The sequence below is a fragment of the Theropithecus gelada genome, chromosome 15, assembly GCF_003255815.1.
Source record: "Theropithecus gelada isolate Dixy chromosome 15, Tgel_1.0, whole genome shotgun sequence".
Classification (NCBI taxonomy): Eukaryota; Metazoa; Chordata; class Mammalia; order Primates; family Cercopithecidae; genus Theropithecus; species Theropithecus gelada.
In genome coordinates, this window is record NC_037683.1 from 65849005 (window position 1) to 65876257 (window position 27253).

General features: G+C 35.4%; 1 protein-coding gene across 2 annotated transcripts in view; it reads right to left on the reverse strand.

The window, feature by feature from the left end:
* Positions 1-27253, reverse strand: part of CCDC171 (coiled-coil domain containing 171) — a 398142-nt gene that overhangs the window by 188124 nt on the left and 182765 nt on the right. For both annotated transcript variants that reach the window (XM_025359528.1, XM_025359526.1), the window contains 3 exons: positions 9365-9591; positions 8377-8559; positions 2762-2947 (listed from right to left, as the gene is read on the reverse strand). In XM_025359528.1, the coding sequence (XP_025215313.1) occupies positions 2762-2947; positions 8377-8559; positions 9365-9591 (596 nt within the window). The remainder of the gene's footprint in view (positions 1-2761; positions 2948-8376; positions 8560-9364; positions 9592-27253) is intronic.

The following is a 27253-nucleotide window of genomic DNA, read 5'->3' on the forward strand; positions in this document are numbered from 1 at the left end:
AGAAGAAGAGTTGGAGGCGAAGGAGGAGGAAGAAACTGGGATAAATCCAAATCTATAATATCAAATTAGGTTAATAAATTACGTACAGTACATTGAAGTGATTACTAGAAGTCACGAGTGGGGATGGTCAAATGTTAATCAAAGGGTACAAAGTTTCAGCTAGACAAGAAGAATAAATTTTGGTGATCTATTGTACAGCAAGGTAAGTATACTTAATAATAATAATGTATATCTCAAAATGGTAAAAAAAAAAAAAAAAAAACAAAAAGTGGATATTAGATGTTCTCACCACAAAGAAATGATAAGTATGTGAAAAGATGAATGTTAGCCTGATTTGAACATTCCACAATGCGTACATATAGCAAAACATCAAAATATACCCTAAATGTATGCAATTATTTGTCAGTTAAAAAGAAAAAGAAAAAATATACATCCAAAAGAATTCAACCAGCCATGAACTGATGATACTGTCACACGTGTCCATATAGAAGACCACCTAAACAGGCTTTGTGTAAGCAACAAGTCTGTTTATTCACTTGGGTGCAAGTGATTTGAGTCTGAAAAGAGAGTCAGCGAAGGGAGATAGGAGAGCAGCAGCTTTGTAGGACTCAGGTAGGCAGTGGAAAGTTACAGTTAGAGGTGGTTATCTGTTGTCAGCAGCGGAGGGGGTCACAAGGTGCATGGTGGCGAGATCATGAGATCCATTGTCCTGGAGAAGAACGTCATGATTGATCAGTTAGGGTAGGGCAGGAACAAGTCATAATGGTGGAATGTCGTAAGGTGGGTTAGCAGTTAAGGCAGGAACTGGCTGTTTCACTTCTTTTGTGGTTTTTTGGCTGCTCCAGAATTCTTGGCTCCTACAGGCCATCTGGATGTATGTGTGCAGGTCACAGGGTTACAATGGCTGAGCTTCGGCTCAAAGGCCTGACAAATACCACTATACTTACTAGCATAGAAAGAAATCCTTGACATGGTGTTTGAAGAAAGTAAGTAAAAAACAATATGTATAATAGTATGATTGTATTTTTATTAACCTATATTCAGTTATATTTCTATATTTGTAAAACATAAAGTCTGGAATATATATATCAAAATGTTGATGCTGGATATATCAGGTGATATGATTTGAGATTATTTTAATTTTTCTTCATCTATATTTTCTTATTTTTCCACAATAAATATTTATTACTTGTGTAAAAAAAAGTGAAAAAAAAATTCACAGTCATATCAGTTGGTAAGCAAGAATGCTCACAATCTATTACTAAGTAATACAAGTAAGTTTCAAAACAGTATATAAGTATGTTCTCATTTATGTAAGAAAAATAATATGTATTAGGTTGAGCCACTTGAAATTGCTGGCATTTGTCTAGTTTTCACTTGTAAAAACAGCAATTTCAAATTGTTCAATTTAATACATATATTTGGAAAAATATACTCTAAAATACTAATACCATCCTGGTCATTTTTTCCTCTTCTTAAAGGACATCTATATTTTCCTCTTTAAATTCATGTGTACTTTCTTGCTTTAGATTTCAAATTTTTCTAATTTTTCTGAAAACTAAATCCCAGTTTCAACATTTACAGGATACCCTGGGCAAGTTTATTGAAGTCTCTAAATTTAAACAAACAAACAAAAATATATCAAAATCATAACAATAGTACCTACCTCACAGAGGTAGTTTAAAATGAATAACTCATGTAGTGACAGTAACACCAAGCCTGGCAAATGGACGCTGGAACATATGATGTGGTGGTTAGGAAGATGGATGGAAATCTGACTCCCTAGATCCATTACTTACTAAGAAATGTGTAAGTTATGTCACCTCTCTGCATCTGTTTTCTCATCTATAAAACAGGAATAATCCCATACAGTTTGTGTGATGAGTACAGAAGTGTTTTAAAGTAGTTAGCATAGTGCCTGAAAAACAGGAAGTTAACAATAAATTTTGGCTATTTTATCATTGATCATAATATCAGAAAAAATAGATATATTTGTATAAGTTAATACCAACACTGAGTTGATTAATTGTATTAAGTATGATATCCTATATAGAGGCTATATCGCTGTTGTTTTCCCTGGATTTAGTTCCATTCCAACGTATATAATCTCACTAGTGATAAATCCACAAGTTTTATAATCAAAAACCAGAATTCTATTATACTTTGTAGGCAACATTTCCAGAAAGTACTATAGTCCTAAATCCATTAATGAAATTTTCTCAACTTTTAAATGATAGCTTCTCTTTTTCCTTTGAAATACCTTTACCACAAATATATGACAGACAGAACTCTTTCTAACTAAACCTCCCTCCTCCCCAAATATGTACTTATATAAGAATCAGACCCAGACCAAAACCTTCCAGAATCCAAAAGATGTGTGGAGAATCCAAAAGATGTGTGGAGTTTCCAAAGTCCATTGGGTACAAAACAAGAAAAGGAAAACTCTAAAGAGAGGAAGAAATAAGGAAGATAAAAGAAACAAAACATTTACTGTTAATTTTACTGTTAATAATAATTGTTATTATTACTGGAAAAGATCTTCACTTTGTTTTCAACTAACAAGTAAAGCCTACTTTTACCTTCTCAATACATGTGAATGCAGGCTTGTAACTGAGGTCTTAGAACCATGTTTCATTCTATCTTCATAGAATAAAATTTCACATCTTGGGATCTATTCCTATTTAGGAGATATCATAACTCCCTCTAAGATCCACGCATAGATAAAATATTCCTTTATGCAAATATCCCTTTATTCTCTTACCTTAACAGCTTCTCCAAGAGTTTGGTTTTTGTCAGCTTCCTCACTGGAGTGCAATTCAAGTCTATAATTCAATTCCTGTAGTTGTTGTGCCTGTTCATTCAATAGCATTTGTGCCTGCTGTTCCCGAAGTAATGCATTATTTAGTTCTTCACATGCACTTTCAAACTTCTCATGGGTGATCAATTTCTGTAAAAAGTGGGAGGGGGGAGAATCAGTTATAAAGCTAACTGCATTGTTATTATTTCGTCTTCAAAACTAAAGGAATATAATACAAACATTTCTAGGCATTTGATACATTAAAAAAATACAATTAGCTTTTCTTAATTGCATAAGTCAAGATAAAAATACTACTGTGATTTTTGAAGCACAATAGCCATACATAGTTTTCATTTTCAGTCAAATAAAATCTTAGAAAACTCATTTGAAATTCCAAATAAATCCATGATGCTCAGTTTAAGTTTTCATACATAAACACTTTTTATAAAGATTATGATTGTGGGAATTAAAACCTTTAACAACTTCCTTGGCTTTTAACTGATCACCTAAAAGTTTGTGTTCAGTGTATGTTATTATTCAGGTCTCCCCAGTCAAATGTCTTCTCCTAGGCAGGTCTTACATGTCTACACCTCTCCAACTCCCACTCACACTTTTATACCATTTTGTTTTATTTTCTTCACAGCCACTGTCATTATCTAAATTCACCTCACTTTTTTTATTGCCTGTCCACACCCTGCCACCAACCACACATATAAAGGTGTAGCTCCACAAAGCAGGGACTTCATTTAGCTTTTCATCCAACCGAGAAGAGTGCCTGGCACTCAGTGAGTGTTCAATATTTGTTGTATGAAAGAATATTCATATATAAACATCTGCCAACAAAATCCACGCCATAATACACAACATGGTTTTTACAATATAGTGCCTGCTTTGGAGGGCACAGTACTCTGCTCTGGAATAACTGACAGTTCTAGATAGGGATGTAGAATCCAGGACGAGACAAGTTTATATTATCTCCTGTTCAAAACATTTAAACAAATGAAACTTAGATACGACAAACAACAGAGACATAGTGAAGTGTAAAAAAGAGGAAGGTTTCACAAAAGGTAGATAACTGAGAAATATATATGGAAAACTCAAGGGAACCATTCAGGCCACTTAAATACACAAGGTATACATGTATCTATTTAAAATTTCTAACTTTCCCATTGTAAAAAAGGATTTGAGGTGCATTAATATCATTCGCCGCAAATATAAAGCAGGTTGATTTGAAATTTCAAAAAATTTGGGAGGAAAAAGCAGGAAAAACATCCTTTTGATTCTAAGCATCTAGTAATTATTGTAACTGAATATAGACTTTGTCTTTTATTTTTCTGACAAATAAGACAAAAATAGAAATGTGCATAGTCACAGTTTCCTCGTGGGCCAACAACAGCAAGCATGCCGTTCATATAAAGAGAAAGACTTTTGCTGAAACTAAGTTTTAGGATAAATCAATTACATGGGTCCTTCTATATTATAATACACAAGCACTCAGTTTTATTTTGGCAGCAGGTACCTTGCCTGCCACTTCCATGAAGCAACTGTCTTTTAAAACTCTTATTTCTCTTTTTAAGGGTGCATTTCTCAACAATTTAAGAGTGCATTTCTCAACACTGAAGAAATTTCAAAAGCCAATAGTGTAGCATAAAAACAGATGTCTGATGATTTACCTAAGTTAATATAAACTAATGAGAATGATCACAAGGCACAGAGGAAAGTTGCCTCATTTTCAAAGAGTCACCTAGTAAAAGGTATATCTAATATGTCACTGATACTTTTATAGTGCTAGGATTGTACAGAACATTCAACTTTTTACTCCCTGTTAAACAGCTGCCGAACTCTCCACATTGTGCTATTACAACCAAACCCTCAGCTTTCAAAACATCAAATCTAACAGTCTCCTCTCAGCACTCCAGTTCTATTTCTATTTATTAACATCCCTCTATGCGCTGGGTCTTGTGAGCATATATTTTTGTACCTCTTCTATCTTTAATGTATTGTGTTGTTTTAAATTACCACTCCTTGCCATGAGACCATTCTGTCCTTTTCAATTCACTTGACCATCAAGTGAATAAGATCTTTCCATCAACATCCCCACCACTTTGCAGGACTTCCCTGTTTAACAGAATGTATGTTCCCTTCACAATCCTCCAAAATTTCCTCTTTACCTAAAAACCCAGGTAATTTTAGCCTCTTCCTTGTCCATCCATCCCTCCCAGAGACTGGCTCAATTCTGTTTATTCCTCTGTAAAGTAAATAAAATCAAGCAAGCATAGCAATGCAGAATAAGAAAGAGATGGTGTGTGAAAGCAAGTGTAAGAAGCTAATAAACAAACAAAGATCATGAGACTGGGGAAGTTAGCTGTTAAGAAACAACTGTCAGTAGATGGACATAGTATTCTAAAACCATTAAGGTACTAAATGGCTTTTGGTGAGCAGGATGTTTCCCTTTATAATTTTAGACCAACTATAAAGAAGCTATTTTATTCTCTCCAATATACTTTGTCTGAAATCAGTGAGAGACAAATGGTTGCAGGCACTCTCTCCAATTTTCTTAGAGGAAAATAGCATCTTTTTTTCATTTTTTATGTTTTTAATAAAACAACCCTTTATTAACACACCTAGGTATCAACATTAACCACTATCATGAAGTGGATAAAAGCATGAGTTTTAGAGCCACATGAACTAAGTTCAAATTCTGTCATTTCCATTAATAACTATACGACTTCAGGCAAGTTACTTAGTTTCTACATGCTCCAAAATCCTCATCCGTAAATTAGAAACAATAATATTATATATTATAATAATATAATAGTATGTGAGATAATTATAAGGACCAAATGAGTCAATGCCTGTAACGTGCTTAGGGTCAGTGTCTGATACATGGTCAATATGATCACTAAATGTTAGAAACTGTCACATACTTCATAACTTATAATTGTAGGACAATATCTAAAAATTAAGTACTGGCCGGGTATGGTTCACGTCTGTAATCCCAGCACTTTGGCAGGCTGAGGCGGGGAGATAACCTGAGGTCAGGAGTATGAGACCAGCCTGGCCAACATGTTGAAACCCCATCTCTACTAAAAATACAAAAAATTAGCTGGGCATGGTGGTGGGCACCTGTAATGCCAACTCCTGATGAGGCAGGAGAATTCCTTGAACCTGGGAGGCGGAGGCTACAGTGAGCTGAGATCGCACCACTGCAATCTCTGTCGGCCTAGGCGACAGAGCGAGACTCCATCTCAAAAAATAAAATAAGGCAAAATAAAGTAAAAATTAAGTACCTCTTCCCTCAATTATTATCCTATTTTTATGCCTACACTTCAAAGGAAGCAATTCACACTAAGCACTTCCTCAAACACACTCCTAATTACTGCAAGCCAGTTATTCAAAAAAAGCCCTTACAAGAGGATTCTGTCACCTTCCACCAACCTTCCCTCAAACTCTAACCTTCTCTCTAGATTCTAGAAATTAAGTCCTGACTACTTCTAAACTAACCAAAGATAAGATGCAAACTCATTTTCTTAATACCTAACTATGGACTAGGAAATCAAATTGTGTAGAATATTTAGAATTCTTCATACATATTCCAGAGAGCAACATATGTAATGAATTTTCCAATTTTTACAAAAGCCATTATATATAATTACATATATTTATATATAAATATAAATACAGTTGACTATATTCTAAATCTCAAATTGCATAAATGACTGTGTCCATTTTGGTAGACTACCTCAATATCCCAAATTTAGCTGTTTATATGATACAGAAGCAAATCAAATGGAAGGAGAGACACACTTCAAAAGAATTCGTTTTTGAAAGTATAAACATCTCTTTATTATTTAAGTAAAATGGCAAAAAATGGAAAAAATCACATGTCTCTGAAAACGGAAATACTCAAATTTTGATACATCCACATGACATAGTAGTATTCACTTAACTGAAATGAAATTAATAATAAATGACAAAGGAAAATGATTACAGTACTTTAAGTGCATACATGTATACATATATTTACATGTCAGGATACAAACTGTATTACAAAATTATTCCAAACTACAATTGTGCATAAAGGCATGCATAGGCACATATATACATAAGAAATGTGGAGAACAAAATGCATCCACATTTCAGCAGTGATTGATTCTGGGTGGTAAGATGAAAATGATTTTAACTTTCCTCTTTTTTAAAATAAATATTCTATATTTTTTTGTAGAGATGGGGTCTCACTATCTCTTGAATTCCTGGCCTCCAGTAACCTTCCCACCTTGGTCTCCCAAAGCACTGGGATTATAATAGAAATAAGCCATCATACCCAGTCTAAACTTCCTTCTTAATACTTTCTTGTATTTTTACTTATGGTTGTCCTCTACAACTTTTATAATTAGAAAAAAAAGTTGAAGCAGCTCAGCTCATAAATTCTCCTTCTCTGAGCAAAAAACTAAGAGAAGGAAAAATTATGGTGTCTTGAGACATTTACTGAAAAGAAACCTATGGCTTAAGAGTATTTCATGATTCCTTGACCTGCCTAATTCATAGGAACTCTTTGCCCTTAGAAGGTGTATCTACTTGAAATAATAATTAACACTAGCACAATTACATTATCATAGGATTGATAACTAAACTACTATACCTGCTGCTGCCTCTGTTACAGCAAATGTTAAAACTGTAAATTCCAAATTAACCAAAAGATAAACTTAAAAGCACATTTAAACTGAAGTTACAGTAGTTGTTTTAAGTTGTATACAGTCTTGAAGTTTCAGGGTAATCTTTTAACTCTATGTTCCCATATCCACATTAAAAACAGCAATGTTAGTAAGTATCCCAACTGCAAACAGAATATGTAGATGTCTGCATTATATTGTGCTTCACATACTTAGACATTTTGTTCTTGATCTAATGGTATTTGGCATACGGCCTTGCTTTTTCAGCTATTTTCTGCTTTTTAAAATAATACATATATGTCATTGATGGACATATAGATAAACTGAACATTTCTTTGGAAAAGCAATTTGATTTCATACTAGTCTAATTTACTTAAAATATTCAATGTAAGAAGGGAAGAGGCCAGGCACGGTAGCTCACACCTGTAATTCCAGCACTTTGGGAGGCCAACGTGGGTGGATCAGCTGAGGTCAGGAGTTCGAGACCTCCCTGGCCAACATGGAGAAACTCCATCTCTACTAAAAATACAAAAATCAGCCAGGCGTGGTGGCAGCCACCTGTAATCCCAGCTGCTTGGGAGGCTGAGGCAGGAGAATCACTTAAACCCGGGAGGCAGAGCTTGCAGTGAGCTGAGATAGCGCCACTGCACTCCAGCCTGGGCAACATAGTGAGACTCCGTCTCAAAAAAAAAAAGAAGAGAGGAAATCTCTCTCCCCACTCCCTCGCCTGCCACCAACATCAGCAATTAGAGGCATTTTAGAAGGGAAGTTTTCTGAAGAAAAAGAAATGTTATTAATAGGGTTTTGAATTATTTGACAAAACAAACGTAAGTTAAGGAAAAAGGATATAGAGATAAAGAAATAGATATCACCAAAGCAATAGTTTCCTAAATGATATATACTTACAGATTGCTTAAATTCATTTAATTGCATTTGCAGACCCTGGGCTTTGTCAAGCTCCTTTTTCATTTCATTCACACTTCGTTTGAATTCTGTGACCTCCAAGCGTAGTGAGCGGCGCTCCACTTCTGCAGCATGCAGTCTTTGTGTAAATCCAAATATTTGCTTCTGCAACGACGCTGTGCTCTTCTGTTGTTAAACAAGAGCAATTTCATAAACAGTAACTACAGATTTACTAACAATAGCAATGACCATTTTACTAAATTAAATGTAACTCAGATCATCCAAAAACCAATGCCAGTTATTACAGAAACGTAGAGGTGAAAACTTTATTGTTTATGTCACCAACAATTTGACTTATGAAAAATGAACATCTGAAGAAAAGAAATAATCTAGATAGCTAAAAATGAAATTGACAGCTGTTTAGGTCTCACACAATTCTGTTGCAGTGCATTTATAGAAAACAGTAAATTTAGCACTAATGGAATGCCTCATTTTCTTTTTTTATTTGGTAAGACAGTCTCACTCTGTAGGCCAGGCTGAAGTGCAGTGGCAGAATCTTGTCTCACTACAACCTCCACCTCCCAAGTTCAAGCGATTCTCGTTCCTCAGTCTCCCGAGTAGCTGAGATTAGAGGCACAAGGCACACACCACCACCCCCTGCTCATTTTTGTATTTTTGGTAGAGAAGGGGTTTCACCATGTTGGCCAGGCTGGTCTTGAACTCCTGACCTCAGGTGATCCACCCACCTTGGCCTCCCAAAGTACTGGGATTACAGGCATCAGCCACCGCACCTGGCCCATGATTTTTGTATTTTGATATTTTGGACATTTATTTGGAAGTACTTTTATTTACCATATTAAAATTTTACATGAACTATAAAGAAAATCCAGATACATTCATGTACAACTAATAATTTAAACTACAAATTAGGCTAATTCAAAATTATACCTACAAGTTCTTAGGTTACTACTAAATGAAAGTGTATACATACCATAATGGGCACATGGCCACGCAAACCAAATTTCAGGGCCAGTGTGTTTACTTTATGAAGTCCATGGGCCAGCCTCTGAACCAGGGAATCTTTTTCTACATATGTAATACTCCTGCTACTGTGCAGAGGTATACATTCCATTACCAGACTAATTTTATCCATGAGTTTTGCAAAAGAATTCTTGGCTGCACCTATGAGTAAATGTCCACAAATTCTGGAATTTGGATCTTCGAAGAAAAAGAAAAAAAAAGGCACAAAAATGTGAATTGTCTCTTGTTCGTTTCACAACACTGCTGATCACATAATGAAAATATTTTTTAATTATATAATTCCCATTCACCTGTAGTAATTCATTCAAAAAGTTCCTTCCCACATTATTTTCACTATGAAAAAAAGGAATTCAGAGAATAGCTCACCTACTAAAGAATACATCCAAAAAAAAAAAAATCTGCATGTATTTACAGTATGCCATTCACATGGAATAGTGATGAATAAAAATTCATCACTCTTTTCTTTGTTTTAAAACCTAACATAAATCCATTTTCTATTTACAACTACCGAAGCTTGTTACCTTCATGCCATACTATTTATATTCTCAGACAAGAAAATATAATTTGCCTTATTCCAAGGCAATTAAAATTTTACAACTACAATTACTTATTTCCCCACAGGATTTTGGTAATCATCCTTCTCATATAATGGACTTAAGGTTCCAGCATATCCAACATGGCCTGCTCACTGCTAGATTCATCAGGTCTGCAATTAATAATTGTGTTTAATGTTGATAAATAAAATTGTCAGTGCTCTTTCTACTAATTGGTGTTCCAGATAATGGTTAACAGGTTTATTTATGCCTTAATAAAGTCGTGTAATTTAGTTTTCCCTTTGCTAGGTAGGTCTTAATCTGTAATTACTTGTCTTATGATACTATCCATGTAAAATGACAAGCACAGAAAGATTATTTAAATTCATAGTATAACATTCTACATTTTTAACAGCCTCTGCTGTTGGTGTTAATTTAAATCTTCTCTTTACATCATAAGCACAAAAAGCAAATTTAGCTAGTCTTACCAACTTAAAAATGTTTTATCCTTATAAGAATACATACAATTCAACACTGAAGAGCAACACTGACTGAGAAGGTTATCAACCAATGGTTTCCTACGGCATAAAGAACTGTCTCATGGAGACATTGTTCTAAAATTTGAGCTTCATTCTACTTATTTTATTCCTTAATGTTTAAAGACAAATTTTGAAATCTATGTAGCAGTCAGAATTTGAAAATGATCTTGCTTAGGAGTTATACATAAATTGGAAATAAAGTGAATAAAAGCATAATATCCTCCAGGTAAAATTTATTTCTATCAGTTATTGATGCATCAACTTCTAGGAATATAAATATAAGGCAATATAAGTTTAATTCTATACACCACTCATTATAAACATACTCTGTGACAGTCCCACAGACAAAAGACAAAGTATAATGAAAATACACAGTCCTTTTGTTAATGATCATATTCCTTAAATAAATAATGGATGAAAAAGAATTAAGTAGCTTTATATGGCAATCAACATATAATACAGAACACTGAGTTAAAGGAATTTACTAAAGTACTATATGAATTAAATAGGCCACTGTTGAATGAAAGAACAGTAAAATTTATTTTGTCTATAATATTCAATATAATACATCATTTCAACACCTAATATATATATGTATTCCCTGTTTCTCCAACTATCTTGCAATTATTTATCTGTGCCTTTTTTCATCTTAATGAACTCTTTTTATCTTCACTGTGCTAGCCTAGCATACATGGGTATTTTTTACATGTTTGTTAAATTATATTTCTTTTTATGTCCATAGCTACTGCAACAATGCTAAACACAAGAATACCAAGAGAAACTAATGTTACTTATGATATGTCAAAGGTTCTTGTTTTTAAATAAACAATATAAAAGTTCATTATTTCAGAAAATTTCAGGATACAAAATAATTTTTTTGACAGATAAAGAGCCTTTAAAAGCAAAAATCAATTGTAATTAAATTTTAATAAATAGGCCGGTCACAGTGGCTCACGCCTGTAATCCCAGCACTTTGGGAGGCTGAGGCGGGTGGACCACAAGGTCAGAAGATCGAGATCATCCTGGCTAACACAGTGAAACTCTGTCTCTACTAAAAATACAAAAAATTAGCCAGGCATAGTGGCACGTGCCTGTAATCCCTTCTGTACTGTATAATGTGAAGCTACTCAGGAGGCGGGGGCAGGAGAATCGCTTGAACTCGAGAGGGCAACAAAGCAAGACTCTGTCTCAAAAAAGTAATAAATAAATAGATAAACAAACAAACAAGGTTTTTTAGTTTGTCACAGAAATATTTGTGTAGACACTGATCTGAAGGGTGATACTAAATGACAATATAATTCTGCAATGCATTCTTCTAAATTTTTAAGAAGCAAAAGTCATATGGTCTAAGTTCCTAACTGCTGACTCTCAATGAATTACAGTAAGAGCACTAAATAATTTATGCTATAAAAAGAAATGTTATTACAATATAGTTCACATTATACAGTACAGAAGGCAATTTTTTTTTTATTTCAATAGGTTTTGGAGGAACAGGTGGTGTTTGGTTATATGAACAAATATTTTAGTGGTGATTTCCGAAATTTTGGTGCACCCATCACCCATCACTGTACCAAATGTGTAGTCTTTTATCCCTCATCACCCCTCACTCTTTCCCGAGTCCCCAAAGTACAATGTATCATTCTTACGCCTTTGCATCATCATAGCTTAGCTCCCACATATGAGTGAGAATATACCATGTTTGGTTTTCCATTCCTGAGTTACTTCACTTAGAATAATGGTCTCCAATTCCATCCAGGCTGCTACAAATGCCATTATTTTGTTCCTTTTTGTGGCTGAGTAGTATTCCATGGTATTTAGATACCAATTTTCTTTATCCACTTGTTGATTGATAGGCATGTGAGCTGGTTTGCAATTTTTGCAACTGCAAATTGTGCTGCTATAAACATGCGTGTGCAAGTATCTTTTTTGTACAATGACTTATTTTCCTCTGAGTAGATACCTAGTAGTGAGATTGCTGGATCAAACCACAGATTTACTTTTAGTTCTTTAATGAATCTCCACACTGTTTTCCATAGTGGTTGTACTAGTTTACATTCCCACAAACAGTGTAAAGTGTTCCCTTTTCACTGCATCCATGTCAACATCTATTATTTTTTATTGTTTTGATTATGGCCATTCTTGCAGGAGTGAGGCGGTATGGCATTGTGATATTGATTTACATTTCCCCCATCTTAGTGATGTCGAGCATTTTCCATCTGCTTATTGGCTATTTGTATATCTTTTGAGAATTGTCTATTCATATCCTTAGCCTGCTTTCTGATGACTTTTTTCTTTTCTTTTTTTTTTTTTTAGACAGAGTCTCGCTCTGTCACCCAGGCTGGAGTGCAATGATGCAATCTTGGCTCACTGCAACCTATGCCACCTGGGTTCAAGTGATTCTCTCACTTCAGTCTCCCGAGTAACTGGGGTTACAGGTGCCCACCATCACACCCAGCTAATTTTTATATTTTTAGTAGAGACGGGGTTTCACCACATTGACCAGACTGGCCTTGAAATCCTGACCTCAAGTGATCCACCTACCTCAGCCTCCCAAAGTGCTGGGATTACAGGTGTGAGCCACTGCACCTGGCCTAATGAGATTATTTTGTTCTTGCTGATTTGTTTGAGTTCTTTGTAGATTCTGGATATTAGTCCTTTGTCGGATGTACAGACTGTGAAGATTTTTCTCCCACTCTGTGGGTTGTCTGCTAACTCCGCTGCTCATTTCTTTGGCTGTGCAGGAGTTTTTAGTTTAATTATGCCCCCTCTATTTATCTTAGTTTTTGTTGCACTTGCTTTTGGGTCAGAGTGCAATTAATTCTATATTAAATAAATGAAGAAACAAAACAATCCTCTAGTGATACAGTTGTAAAATTATTTGTATAATAATACAGAAATAAGAGGAAAAAAATAAAGTCACTAAAGTTCCTCATGTGTGCTTGTCTAGACTGTTGTAAATGTTTGGCTTGTTACATTTAACAAATTCTTATGTTAAATACTTTTGTTAATCACTTTCTTCTCATTTAATAAAATGTGTCTTTAATGAAAGAAGCAAACTCTATATTCTGAAATTACTTTTTCCAATAGAAGGGGAAAAAACGTACATCTAGGGCTAAAATCTTCAAAACAAATTCATAACGAATTGTTTCGACCGGTAGTTCTAAATCTGTGGGCTGCAGATCTTGATGAGGTGGGGAAGGAAGGACATTGAAAAGTTATTGCAAGAGTTCCACTGCTTTTAGCTGCAGTAACCATTGTGCATTTTGATCTTTATTTAGCCCTAATAAAATATATGCGTGAATAACATAGATGCATAATATTGTGAGTAATAAAATTAAAAGTCCCTTGAAAACATTACATAAATCAACTACTACTCAAAATACACCTATCATGTGGAAGAGAGCGCAATCTACAATATTTTTTCTTATTAAAATAAAGTCCTCATACTCAAAGATTGAGAAATAATCCTTTAACCAAACAAGGTAATAATTAGTAATGTTTAAAATAATGTTAGTAATGAGTACAATAGTAGCAATAATAATTAATATTGTAATAATGAGTAATGTTAATAATGTTAGTAATATTAATAATGAGTATTGTTAACTAAATTAAATTCCACCTCAGTTCTACACACTTGGTAACATTTTGTCAACCCTGACATCTCCATTTCCCTTGCCATATTCCCATTTCTTGTTCTTAGTATTTCTCCAATTTGTTCCATTTTCTCTGTAGTCATGGCCATATCTAAGATGCACTCTTCTCCAGTCTTCCCCCTCTTCAATCCATTCTCCCTATAGTAGATAGAAAACTTGTAACACACAACTAGGATCTCATCATACTGCCTGCTTTTACGCCTCAATGACTTTCTTCTAATCTAAGAATGGATTTTAAACTCCTTAAAACATGGCTCAAAAGCCCTACACATCTGTTCCCTACTTACTTTCACAGGAACACCTTTCACTATTTATATGCAACTTTCTTTACATGCAACTCCTTTTAAGTGACACCAATATATCACAATCTTAAATCATTCCCTCTGAGCAAAATTATGCTTGTGTTCCAAACTGTTAATAATTTGAGAAATGTGAATGTGGACATCATTTTTCAAACTTGGGAGGCAAACATTATAGTAAGATGTTTGCTTCAAAGCAATGTTTTATCTAAAAATCACTGGGCAAAAACAGCCCAGAAAACTACAAAAAAAAAAAAAAAGTAGTAAGCGAATTTGTCTTACCGTAAAACATACAGATATACACTCATGAAAAAAGCAGTATGATACTGGTACTAGAAGAGAGGCAGAGACTAATGGAGTAAACTGGAAACACAGGAAATAGATCCACGAACTTACAATAATTTAACATGTTACAAATGGCATATCTTAATCAGGGAAAAGATGGATTACAGAATTTAAAAATACTGGTGCAAGCCAGGCATGGTGAATTAACGCCTGTAATTCCAGCACTTTGGGAGGCCAAGGCTAGCAGATCACTTGAGGCCAGGAGTTGGAGACCAGCCTGGCCAACACAGAAAAACCCCATCTCTACTAAAAATACAAAAACTTAGCTGAGTATGGTGGTACATGCCTGTAATCCCAACTACTTGGGAGGCTGAGACACAAGAATCACTTGAACCCAGGAGGCAGAGGTTGCAGTGAGCTGAGACTGGCCACAGCACTCCAGCCTGGGCAACAGAGAGAGACTCTGCTCCCCCGACCCCCCCAAAAAAGCTACCTGGTCATCTGGATGCAAAAATAGTTTAATCATTTATTCACTATTTACAGCAAAAATAATTCCAGATAAACTCAAGATTTAATGTATCAAAAGTATTCTCCTAAACTATGAGCAATACAACCTTGAGGTAAGGCTAGCCTTTCTCAGTAAATTACCGAAACAAAAACCAGAAATAAATGATTAATAATTTTTAAACTATGTAAAAACATCACAAGCAAAATTAAAACACAAGCTGCAAAATTATTTGCACTATGATAAAGTGTTAATATACATGATACACAAGGAGTTTTTATAATTCCATAAGACACAAACACACACCCCCAAATATGATCATAGTCTGATCATTTGTAGAATATGAATGGGCTTATAACAAATTAAAAGATGTGCAACCTAACTACCAAAGAATACAAATAAGTAATAATATAGTGTCTTTTGCCTTTTACATTGATAAAGGTCAAAGAGATTATCAAAATTTTGTGTGCCAAAGCTATTATGAGAAAACCAGAACGGTCAACACTGTTTATGAAAGAACAATGACAGTACTTTCTAAATGTAAAATATACAATCCCATTTCTTATTAATTTAGCCAAAGACATAACTGCACAAGTATAAAATGATTTTATACACAAGTATATTAACTATAGTATGGCTGATTACAATATTGCTTAAACTGGTGAAAAAATAAGAAAAAATAAATACCCATCAACAGGAAATTTGCTGAGTAAATTACAGTAGATATATACAGTGCAACTAGCATGTAACTAAATACAATTAATGATATAGATTTATTTTATTGATATGAAAAGATATTCATTATCCATTGAGAGGGGGAAAAAATAATTACAATGAAGCATGATTATATGATTCCCTCATGTAAAACTGTGTGTGTGTGATTATATTTGTACACATGTATGGGATACTTGTAGAGATCATCAAAATGTTAAGAATGGTCGGAAGTGACCCTTTGAGTGACTTTTACTTTCTGTGCAGGTTTCTGTATTGTGTGAAGGTTTTACGCTGGGCATAAGCATTTTCACAGAAATAACAAAACTATTTTAAAAGCACCATGCGCTACCTTACTCATTCATTCATTAAACAGCTAGCTATAGAATAGCTCATATGTATAAGGGAACTGTGTTGGATAATGGAGAGAGGGGATGTGTAACACTAATTAAGAATCAATAACTCCTATTTCTATTGTATTATTTATTATTATACAAATGCCCCCAAATAAGAATATCCAGAAACATACTCTGATTCAGACAAACGATACTTCTGTTATCATTTTAGACAAATGATACATTTGTGCTGTATACACCTTTGGTAGTCTGGTGGAACCTATGGCTCCCCTTCTCATTTTAAATCCATAAATCAAGAGATGTGGGATTACAAAGGAAACTAATTTTTCTGAAATACAGTTTTCAAAATATTTTAAGTTTGATTATTAATCCATTAAGTACAAGACAGTACATTTAAAATATAGATTAAGTTAGTTTTTTAGAAGACATAACATAGTGAAAGTTTTTGCATAAACCAGATAAGAACATTGAACTTTTTGGGCAGTCTTCAACAAGGCATCACACATGTCATGTTGGACATCAAGTTTTTTTTATATATTTAAAAGTGATAAAAGTCCTGATTCACAAATACAGTATTTACTGCTACAAATGTAATTAAAGCTTCAATAGTTCGTTTTACAACATACTGGAGGGCTTCTCACAAAAAAATATCAGAATTCTCCAAGGCTTTTAAATCCAAAACCTAGAGTGGTAAGTTTTTTGTCCTAAAGTCAATGAGTTCACCTTTGGCTAGGTCAACATATTCAACGCAATTTGTATTGGAAAGGAAAGAACTATGAATTCATGGTTCAAATTTTATGCTATTTAGATAGAAGTAACTTCAGTAACTCTTTTGAAGGAGTTCTGAAGTCTTTCCAAGGGCTTAAGGCTGCTATTTCAAAGAAAATAACAGAGAATTTCATATTCAGAGAATACTGAAAAGCAACATAAACAAAGAGTACACAGAACCTCACTTTGATGGATGAACAACTAAGTGTGGAGTTGTCCTTTCACTTTCACTTGGCCGGCTGTACTGCACCAGCATCCATTGGTATGGGGGAGACTATGATTACTTCCCATGTAAGTGATGACTCTCATGATTACTGATTAGTTAAGATGAGCATAAACTACATGTGAGATAGCTGCAGTAACTGTATTACAATATAAAAATATCTGTGACTTCTATTAGTACCAAAGTCACTATGCTGCTAATAATTACCATAGTCTACTGTTACCATTCATAATTGAAGGAACTGTCAAAATTCTGTTAGCAGATAGTGAAATGAGATGTAATTATTTTCTCATTCAAGTCCACAGACCATTCCCCCCGGCTCTCCTGGATTCTACCCATGGACCCTTTTGAGAAGAGGTCTATGAACCCCTGGTTAAGAGCTCCCTTATCTAAGGAATATACTGCCCAATCATAAATCTATATTCTTGACCCTCTCTCTCTGTCAACTTAAATTAACAAGAAAGCTACGTACCTGAACTACTTCAGTCAGAGAATGACAATATAATATTATGCCCTTGGTTTTACTGACAAGAAAAAAACTTCTGCAACTTCTATGAAATTGCATTTAACTGCAAAGTTATTCAGTATTTCTAATGTGATATCCATGTAATAAATTCCTTTTAAAGTTTAGTGACAGGAAAAGTTCTTTTTCATATGTTTGGAGATATAAGAGAGCATCTCGCTTCTGAAGAACAATAAGTAGTTCCGTTTGCTTAAATTGCAGGTTTATTATGGACAGCATTGGGAGGTGAGATTGTACAAATAGATGAGAATCAGGTAGTGAAGGGTGTTGTTTATCTAGCTGAAATGTTAATTCATGCAATAAGAAAAAAGGAACAATATTGCTGCTGATACTGAGGATAAAGATATGTGACAGATCAAGCACTGCTTACATACATTAACCAATTTAACCATCATTATAACTCCATGAAATGGTATCATTATTATAACCATTTAAAACCATAAGTGAGGGGGAAAGAATAATTAAAATAATCTATCTATAGAACGACCCAATTATACTGAAATATCCAAAAAACAACTAATAAGGAGATTACCTGAGGTTTAAATTTACTTCCTTATATACTCTTAAATGTTTTGTAATATTCTACAATATACTGATGCTACTTCATTATTATTTCAATAACCCTCCTCCAAATGATCACTTTGCTAAATGAAGAAAGGCTGGGAGACAGAGACAAAGGGTAGGTCAGTCTAAGAGTGGAATCATGGATACCCACTAGCAGGTTAGTAACACATGCAAAAAATGAGCTAAGACAACAGCAATGGAGCTGGGGTAAAAAAATAACCCAATAAGAAATGTAGAATATGGAGAATAAGAGTAAGAATAAAAGTATGTTACAGTGACTGCCAGGTTTCTATTTTAGATACTATTTGGCAGATGGTCATGTCAATTACAAAGATAGTTTTCAGAAGGAAGTTTTGGGCCTAAGAAAATGGGTAAAATTTTGAATATGCTGAATTTTAGGGGTTTTTAAGGAAACTCATAGGAAGATAAGTATACAAGCTTTCAGTTCAGGAATGAGGTCTAGGTTACAGATAACATTTGGGAGCCATCAGCACATAGATGGTAAATAAAGCCCTGGCTATATATGGGACTGCTCAGAACAACAAGGAATAAAAACATAGCTAAGTGGCTGGGTGCAGTGGCTCACCCCTAGAATGCTAGTACTTTGGGAGACTGAGGTGGGTGCACTGCCTAAGCTCAGGAGTTCAAGACCAGCCAGGGCAACACGGAAAAATCCCTTCTCTACTAAAAATTTAAAAAAAAAAAAAAAAAATTTAATGGCTAAGAAAAGACCGATAGTCAAAATCCTACAAAAGAAAGAAAGAAAGAAAGAAAGAAAGAAAGAGAGAGAAAGAAAAAGAAAGAAAGAGAAAAAAAGAAAAGAAAGAAAGGAAAGAAAGAAAGAAAGAAAGAAAGAAAGAAAGAAAGAAAGAAAGAAAGAAAGAAAGAAAGAAAGAAAGAAAGAAAAGAAAGAAAGAAAGAGAAAGAAAGAGGGGGAGGGGAGGGGAGTGGAAGGGAGTAGGGAGGAGAGAGGAGGGAAGGGGGAGGGGAGGGGAGGGGAGAGCAGGAAGAAGGAAGGGAAGGAAGGGAAAAGGAAAGGAAAGGAAAGGAAAGGAAAAAGGAAAAGGAAAAGGAAAAGGAAAAGCAAAAGGAAAAGGGAAAGGGAAAAGGAAAAGGAAAGGAAAGGAAGGAAAAGAGCCCATAGGGCACACACACACTGAACAGAAAGGCCCAACAACATGAAAGGAGGAGAAACAGGAGTGACACCATGTACGTCAAAAGAATCTGGAAGAAGGAAATGATCAACAGTGTCAAATACCAAAGGCAGGACAGTGGTCTTTAAATGTCTTCACTAATGTACTCTGTAATTTTTTTTTAACTATGTATGCTATGGTAGGAAGAATAATGACCTCGCTCAAGATGCCCACATCCTAATCCCTGGAACCTGTGACTGTGTTATGTTACACAGCAAGAGGGAATTAAGAGTGTAGATGGAATGAAGTTTGCTAATCAGTGGACTTTAAAATAAAAAGATTATCTTGGATTATTCAAGTAGACCCAACATAATTACAAGAGTCATTTAAAGTGGTACACAGAAAAGGAGGTCAGAGTTAGAGAGACTTGCAGATGCGATGCTGCTGGCTTTGAAGATGGAATAAAGGGCTATAAACTAAGGAAAGCAGACGGCTTCTAAAAGCTGCAAAAAGAATCAAATTCACCCTTACAGCCTCGAGAAGGAATATAGCCCTGCCAACACCTTGATTTTAGCCCAATAAGACCTATTTCAGACATCTGATCTCCAAAACTATCCGATAATAAATTCATGTTGTCTTCAGCCAAAGATTATGACAAGTTGTTAGCCCAATAATAGGAACCTGGTATGTATGCCCTCACACATTTTTAAGTTGACATCTAAAAAATTTTCATTATGTATTTGTAACCAGTTGTATGCTGTAAATTTTGGCATTAAAAAAAAAAAAAAACTGACACATCCCTCCTCTAAATATAACCAGTAGAGACCAGGTGCAGTGGCTCGCACCTGTAATCCTAGTACTTTGTGAGGTCAAGGCAAAAGGATCGCTTGAGGCCAGGAGTTTGAGACGAGTCTGGACAACATAGTAAGACTCCCATCTCTACAAAAAACAAACCTTAGAAATCAGCTGAGTGTGGTAGCACACATGTGTAGTCCTAGCTACTCAGGAGGCTCAGGCAGGAGGATCCCTTGGGCCCAGGAATTCAAAGCTGCAGTGAGCTATGATTGCACCACTGTACTCCAGCCTGGGTGACAGACAGAGAGAGAGACCCTATCTCAAAAAAAAATTAAATTAAATTAAATTAAATTACATTAAATGTAACCAAGAGAATCTAAATGCAGGAAGAGTTGGCCCTTACCATAATACATTTTAAAACACATGAACAAGCTCTTCCCTAACAATCAGAAATTCTGCCTCATTTGTTTTCTCCAATATCTCATATTTCTATTGCCCTTCTGCTAATTTATTGCAATATGAAACTTACTATCCTATCATCATTTTCTACAATAAAAAAATACATATATAAAGTAAAATTGAAGCCAAGCATGGTGGTATACACCTATAATCCCAGCTACTCTGGAAGCTGAGGCAGGAGGATCCCTTGAGCCCAGGAGTTGGAGGTCACCTTATTTTCAAGCTAAAAAATTTCATGAATGTTGGCAAAAAACACAAGACTCCTGGGTGAGAGACAAGGGGCTTTGACACTCATGGCATAGGAAACAGCAGGAGCTTCATATGTACTACAGTTCCTCTTGCTCCCCAAGTCCCATGGAGGTGACACAGAGTGTCCTAGGCTAATGCTGTACATGTAGTGGGTTTGTGTCATAGCTGAGGAATCCAGAACCTAGGAAGCCCAAATCTTTTACAATGAGCTGAAAACAAACCTGCCCAATCTTTCCCCCAAGGGAAACATTATTTTCATTATACTGGAAAGTAAACAAAATGTGTCCTCTGCTCTGGAGGGAGGTACTGTCCTTATTTTCCAAAGCTGTTTGCTACATAAACTTCCTTGAAAAGATAGCTAATAAATAAATAAATAGAAAGCTGTCAGTGCCTCTGCTCACAAAATATGCAAAAACACAAGACCTGTGGAGAATGTTCTCCCAACAATTATAACTATTCTCTTGCATACACTTTCGAGTTCCTTGCTGCTCTTTCTTTCCATTGTATTTACCTGGCAAACCCCCACCCTGATTAAATAAAAACCTTCTATGCCCTGACACCCAAGCAGTTGATCATCTGATGAACTTAATCTCCCACTCACCTGAATGATTATTTCTCACTTTCTTCGCTTCTCAAATAACTAATATCTTCTCACCCTCCTCCATCTCAATTGATAGTCTTGCTTATTTCACTAAATAGTAGCAAGCAGAAAATAATTTTCACATATATCTACTATCAAATCTACCAACCTACCTGCATCTGTACCCATATACTCTGCCTTCCCTCCTGTTACAATGCCTGAACTGTTTGTGTCAACCTTCCTCCCCACTTTTGTGCACTGGATCCCATTCCTTTCATCTACTCAGAGACTTTACATCTGCCAATTGTGCCTTCCTTCATGTATTAAGATTTTTTTTCTTTCATTCATTGAATCATTCCCCTTACCACACAAACACATTGAATTACCGCTCATCTTAAAACAAAAACCTCCTTTGACCCCTAAATATTGCTCCTGCTCCAACTCAATGTATCTGCTTGCCTTTCATAAAAACTGTCTTTAGGGCCAGGCGCGGTGGCTCAAGCCTGTAATCCCAGCACTTTGGGAGGCCGAGACGAACGGATCACAAGGTCAGGAGATCGAGACCATCCTGGCTAACACGGTGAAACCCCGTCTCTACTAAAAATACAAAAAACTAGCCGGGCGAGGTGGCGGGCGCCTGTAGTCCCAGCTACTCGGGAGGCTGAGGCAGGGGAATGGCGTGAACCCGGGAGGCGGAGCTTGCAGTGAGCTGAGATCCGGCCACTGCACTCCAGCCTGGGCGACAGAGCGAGACTCCCGTCTCAAAAAAAAAAAAAAAAACTGTCTTTAACACAACTCACTTTCTCTTTAACAGACTGCAGCCGGACTTTGTCTCAACTACTCCACCAAAGCAGTCCCTTCAAGGTCATCAGTTATCTCCATCTTGCCAAATTTGGATTCCTCAATCCTCATCATATTCACCTTAGCAGCAGCGTTCCACATGATTAATTACACTCCTACTTGTGAAACACTTTATCTGGCTTATAGGTTACCATCAGGGTTCACCAACTAACTCACTGGCTATTCTTCAGAATCCTTTGCTATACCTTCCTCATTTCCTAACCTCTAAATGTTGAAAGGTCCACAAATCCTCAGAGCTCTTCTAGCTATACTCACTCCCCAAGGCAGTTATGTCCCACCCCAGCCAAAATCTGGATGGAATGCAGGCTTCACTGTTTTAAAAAAGCTCCACAGGTAATTCTAATGTACAACCAGGGTTAAAATCACTACCCTACATGACTTCATCCAATAGCACATGTTATTTAAATAACACTTATACTGAGAGCACTTACAATTTTATCTGTCGTGACATTTTTCTTAAATTCAGATATCCAGCCACCTACTTGACACTTAGGTGTCTAATATATTTCTCAGATGTAATATGTCAAAAAAAACTCTTGATTTTCTCTTCCTACTTGTTCCTTCTCTAATCTCCCCATTTCAGTAACTCTTGCTTCAATTTACCATTTGCCTAAGATGAAAACCTTGAAGCCATTCTTGATTCCTATCTTTCTTTCACACCTCACATTCAACATACATCAGCAAACCCTATCAGCTCTATCTTCAAAATATTTCCAGACTCTAGCCAATAACCAATACAATGATGTTATACTATTCCAAGCTACCATTGTTCCTCACCTTAGAACACTGTACCCTTACTACCTACACCTTCAATTACTCATAGAAGTCAGAGATAATCCTTTAAAAGGTTAAATCAGATCTTGTCATTCTTCCACTCAAAACTTTTCGATAGTATCCCATCTCATCCTGAATAAAATCTAAAGTTCTTACCATAGTTTACAAGGATCTGCATAATATGGGTGCAGGTGTTCACCCTGCCCTTGCTATCTCTCTGACATCATCTTCCACCTTTCTCCCACTATTGACTCTGGTTCTGCCACTTGGGCCTCCTTGCCATTCCTAAAAATATCAAGCACGTTCCTTTGTTAGGGTTTCCGCACCTCAGTTCCCTCTGCTTAGAATGTCCTTTCCCCAACTACCACCCTTTCCCCTCAGATACTTTCACGGCTCATTTCTTCAAGCAGAACACAGGCTTACAGCCCAAGAATTCCAAGCCTTTGAGTACCTACTCAAAGGAAATAAAAACATACGTCCAGCAAAAGACATGTATATGAATATTCACATCAGATTTATTCATAATACTCTAAAGCAGAAACAACTCTACTGCCCATCAATAAGTTAATGAATGAACAAACTTTGGTATAACCATAGAATGAAATATTACTCAGCAACAACAAAGAACAAACCACGGTCACAGGTAATACAGGTGAATCTCAAAAACATGCGAAGTAGATGAATCCAGATATATAAGAATACATATTGTATGGGTAGTACGAAATTTGGCCTCACCTAAGGAGAAGTCTGGCCATTTTCCCAGCTCCTGGGAAATAACCTCTAAAACTTTGGCATTTCTGGAGTGATTAGTGTTTTTTGTATTCATGGTGGCCCCTCGGACCACATCTGATAGTTTGTAATTATATGACTCATGCTGAGCACCTGATAGCTTATGCTAACTCTGGATAGGGGCTGGCCATGCCTGAAAGACCAACCATATGATTAGCGGGTTGGGGCTTTGAGTCATATGGTATCACCCCAATCTTCAAGAAGAGGAAGAGAGCTAAATATTGAGGTCAACAATGTGGAGCATGATCCATTCAATCATGCTTATATAATGAAGCTTCAATTAAGAACTCTGGACATCAAAGCTCCAGTGGGTTGGTCATACTCCATGCATATTATCATATATCAATATTGGAAAGGTAACACATCCTGAGGACAACAGAAGCTTTGCATTTGGAGCCGTCCCAGACTTCACCCTATGTGTCTCTTCCTTTGGCTGGTTCTAATTTGTTTCCTTTTGTTATAATAAAACTGTAATCCTAAATATAAGTTTCCTGAGTTCTATGAGTTGTTCCAGAAAACTGTTCAACCTGAAGGAATCCATGTGGGACCCCAAATTTGTAGCCAGCTAGCCTGAAGTGAGGGTGGCCCTAGGGACCCCTGAATTTGTGGTATCAGAAGTGAGGACAGCCTTTGGGAACTGTTCGCTCCACCTGTGCAGTTCAGCCACACTCCTTTGCACTGTATGACTCCATTTTTATAAGATTTATGAAATTCTTGAACAGAAAAAACTAAAGTGACAGAGAAGACACTAGTGGTTGCCTTAGACCAGGAAGGAGCAGGGGTGATTGACTCCAAAACAGGTGAAGACAATGTGCTATACATTTTCTTGTATACATTCTAGTGTATACATTTTTCACAACTAGTCAAATTTTACAGTTAAATGAGCACATGTTATTGCATGTAAATTATATCCCAATACATTTGGTTTAAAAGAAAAAGTTCTATGTCTGATATTACTGAGAATGCTGTTCATTCTATCACTTGATATCTCTTTTTATTAAGAGCTGCAAAACAGTTTCCTATCTACTCTTAGCCCAAGGAACATCTGTATTTTTCCTAAATTTTGATTTTTCTTTAACAACATAATTCGCAACTGAATCCTCAGACCAAAATGTGAACACAAGTGTCTAGGCCATCATAGTTGACTTCTTCAATGTCATTCCTGGCTTGAATTTGCTCCTTTTTCTGCTTAGGTTTTAATGAATATTATGTTGTCATATTTTATAAATATCTATAAGCTGCTATATTTTTTCTGGAAAAAGGGGTAAAAAATTTTTCTAAATATATCTGTAATATTTTAGTACAGATTTGAAGGAAAATATTTTCTTTTATTCTTTTACAAAAACCTGAAAAGATAACTATGTTGCTTTGTTAGGTAGTATCTGGATATCCAACTTAGCTTTCTAAAAAAAAAAAAACCTTCAGGCTTTTAGAAGTTGCCCAGAAATTACCCATAAACTACAAAATGTGTTCAAGCCTCATCTATGCTTCCTAAAATTATTTTGATTTTTTATATTATTTTAGATCTGCATTATAAAATATATTCTATAAAAGACGTGAAAGTAAGATTTTTGCTTAGTCACGAAAACTTCCAAGGATGAATTATCCATTTGAAAATTGCTCTTAAAAACTGATAGGCAAATAAAATTACAATTTAAAATACAAAATATCTGTTCACTGTAAAACTCTTTCAACTTTTCTGCATGCTTGTAATTTTTCATAATAAAATGTTTGAAAAAATATGGGAAAATGTGAAAGTAATAATATAAGAAATCACAAAATTTTTTTAAATCTGTAAGTTAAATTATAACTCCCCAAAATAGACACTAGCAGCTGAAGCACCAGAAATGATACTCCGATTGTGCTTGTTTCAGTTCCAGATATGAGTGAAGTTATATAAATAACAAAATCCTATTCACAAAACAATTTTTTAAAATAACGAAATAATAAAACCCTCTAAGTCTCTTCTCAAACTTGACTGTGCATATTAATCACTTGAGGATCTTGTTAAAATGCACATTCTGATTAAGTAGGTCTGGAGTGGAGTCTGAGATTACGCATTTGTATCACATTCCCAGTTGACGCCAATGCTCTTGGTCCATGGACCACAGGGAGTAGCAAGATTCTTTTCATAAATTTTTAAGACTCAATAAACCCTCAGCGCTTTTAAATATATGCCAATAACTGTTTATCAATACCAGTATATTTTCTTACCATTTTGAACTTCCTTAGTATGCAACCTCAATGTTGAGTGGAACACAACCTAGGCTTAATTTGCTTGAAAGGGTCACTATGACCTCTAGAAAGTTAACTCAAAGTACGCAATAAAAAAAGTTCTGAGTTGTACTAGCAGGGGTATATTTGGGTCATCTATCTTCTAGATAATTAAGATGTAATTACAGAGGAAATGTGTGACAAAATATGTTAACATTCTACTTATATCCATCTATTCCTGTGTTTGTTCAGAGATATTTCAAAGCAAATCAGCACATTTGTTTCTATCTTGAGAATTTTAGTCTGGACCAGTCATATCAAAAAGTCCAGCTATCTAAAGAATTCTTTAGTCCATTCCCGTAATGATTGATATCCTAACCCTTCGGTGGAAGTAACATTCTCCCCTGTTTGAGGTAAATGATCTCTTGCAGGCACACCATTTGGATACCAAGAAGAGGTAATTTATCTCAAGTGGGCAAACACTATAATGAAAGCAAGAAGGTTGCCACCTGTCCAGTATTTACAGAGGCAACATGAAAACTGGGGTCTTTGCCCACTGCCTATAAGTTCATCATCAAAGTTTAGGAAGGTAGCAGGGGCAGCCACCTTTAGCACTTTCTATGCATTGAATTCAAGCTATCATTATTGAACTTCCTATTTCATGAAAAGGTAAGAAGTAATATGCTGGTCCCATTAAGACATCAGTACACAAGAAAGAAATAAAACAATGAACATTTACAGGACATTTACAACCACTAGGCAGGTTATATTTCTTCTTAATGTAAGGAAAAGCTAGGAACTTTTATTAGCCAAATTTTACAGATTAGAATACTGAGGCTGAAACGAGATTAAGTGATTTGCCCAATAACACAGAAATAGGAAACAATGGTGCCCAGATTCAAATTTAGAGTTTAAGTTCTTAACTAATACTTTACCGTATATCCAACATGTTTTACAGTATATTTTCTTTCTTAGTTAATACTATGCATACAATTCAGAACTTACTCTAAACAGATAAAAACCTAC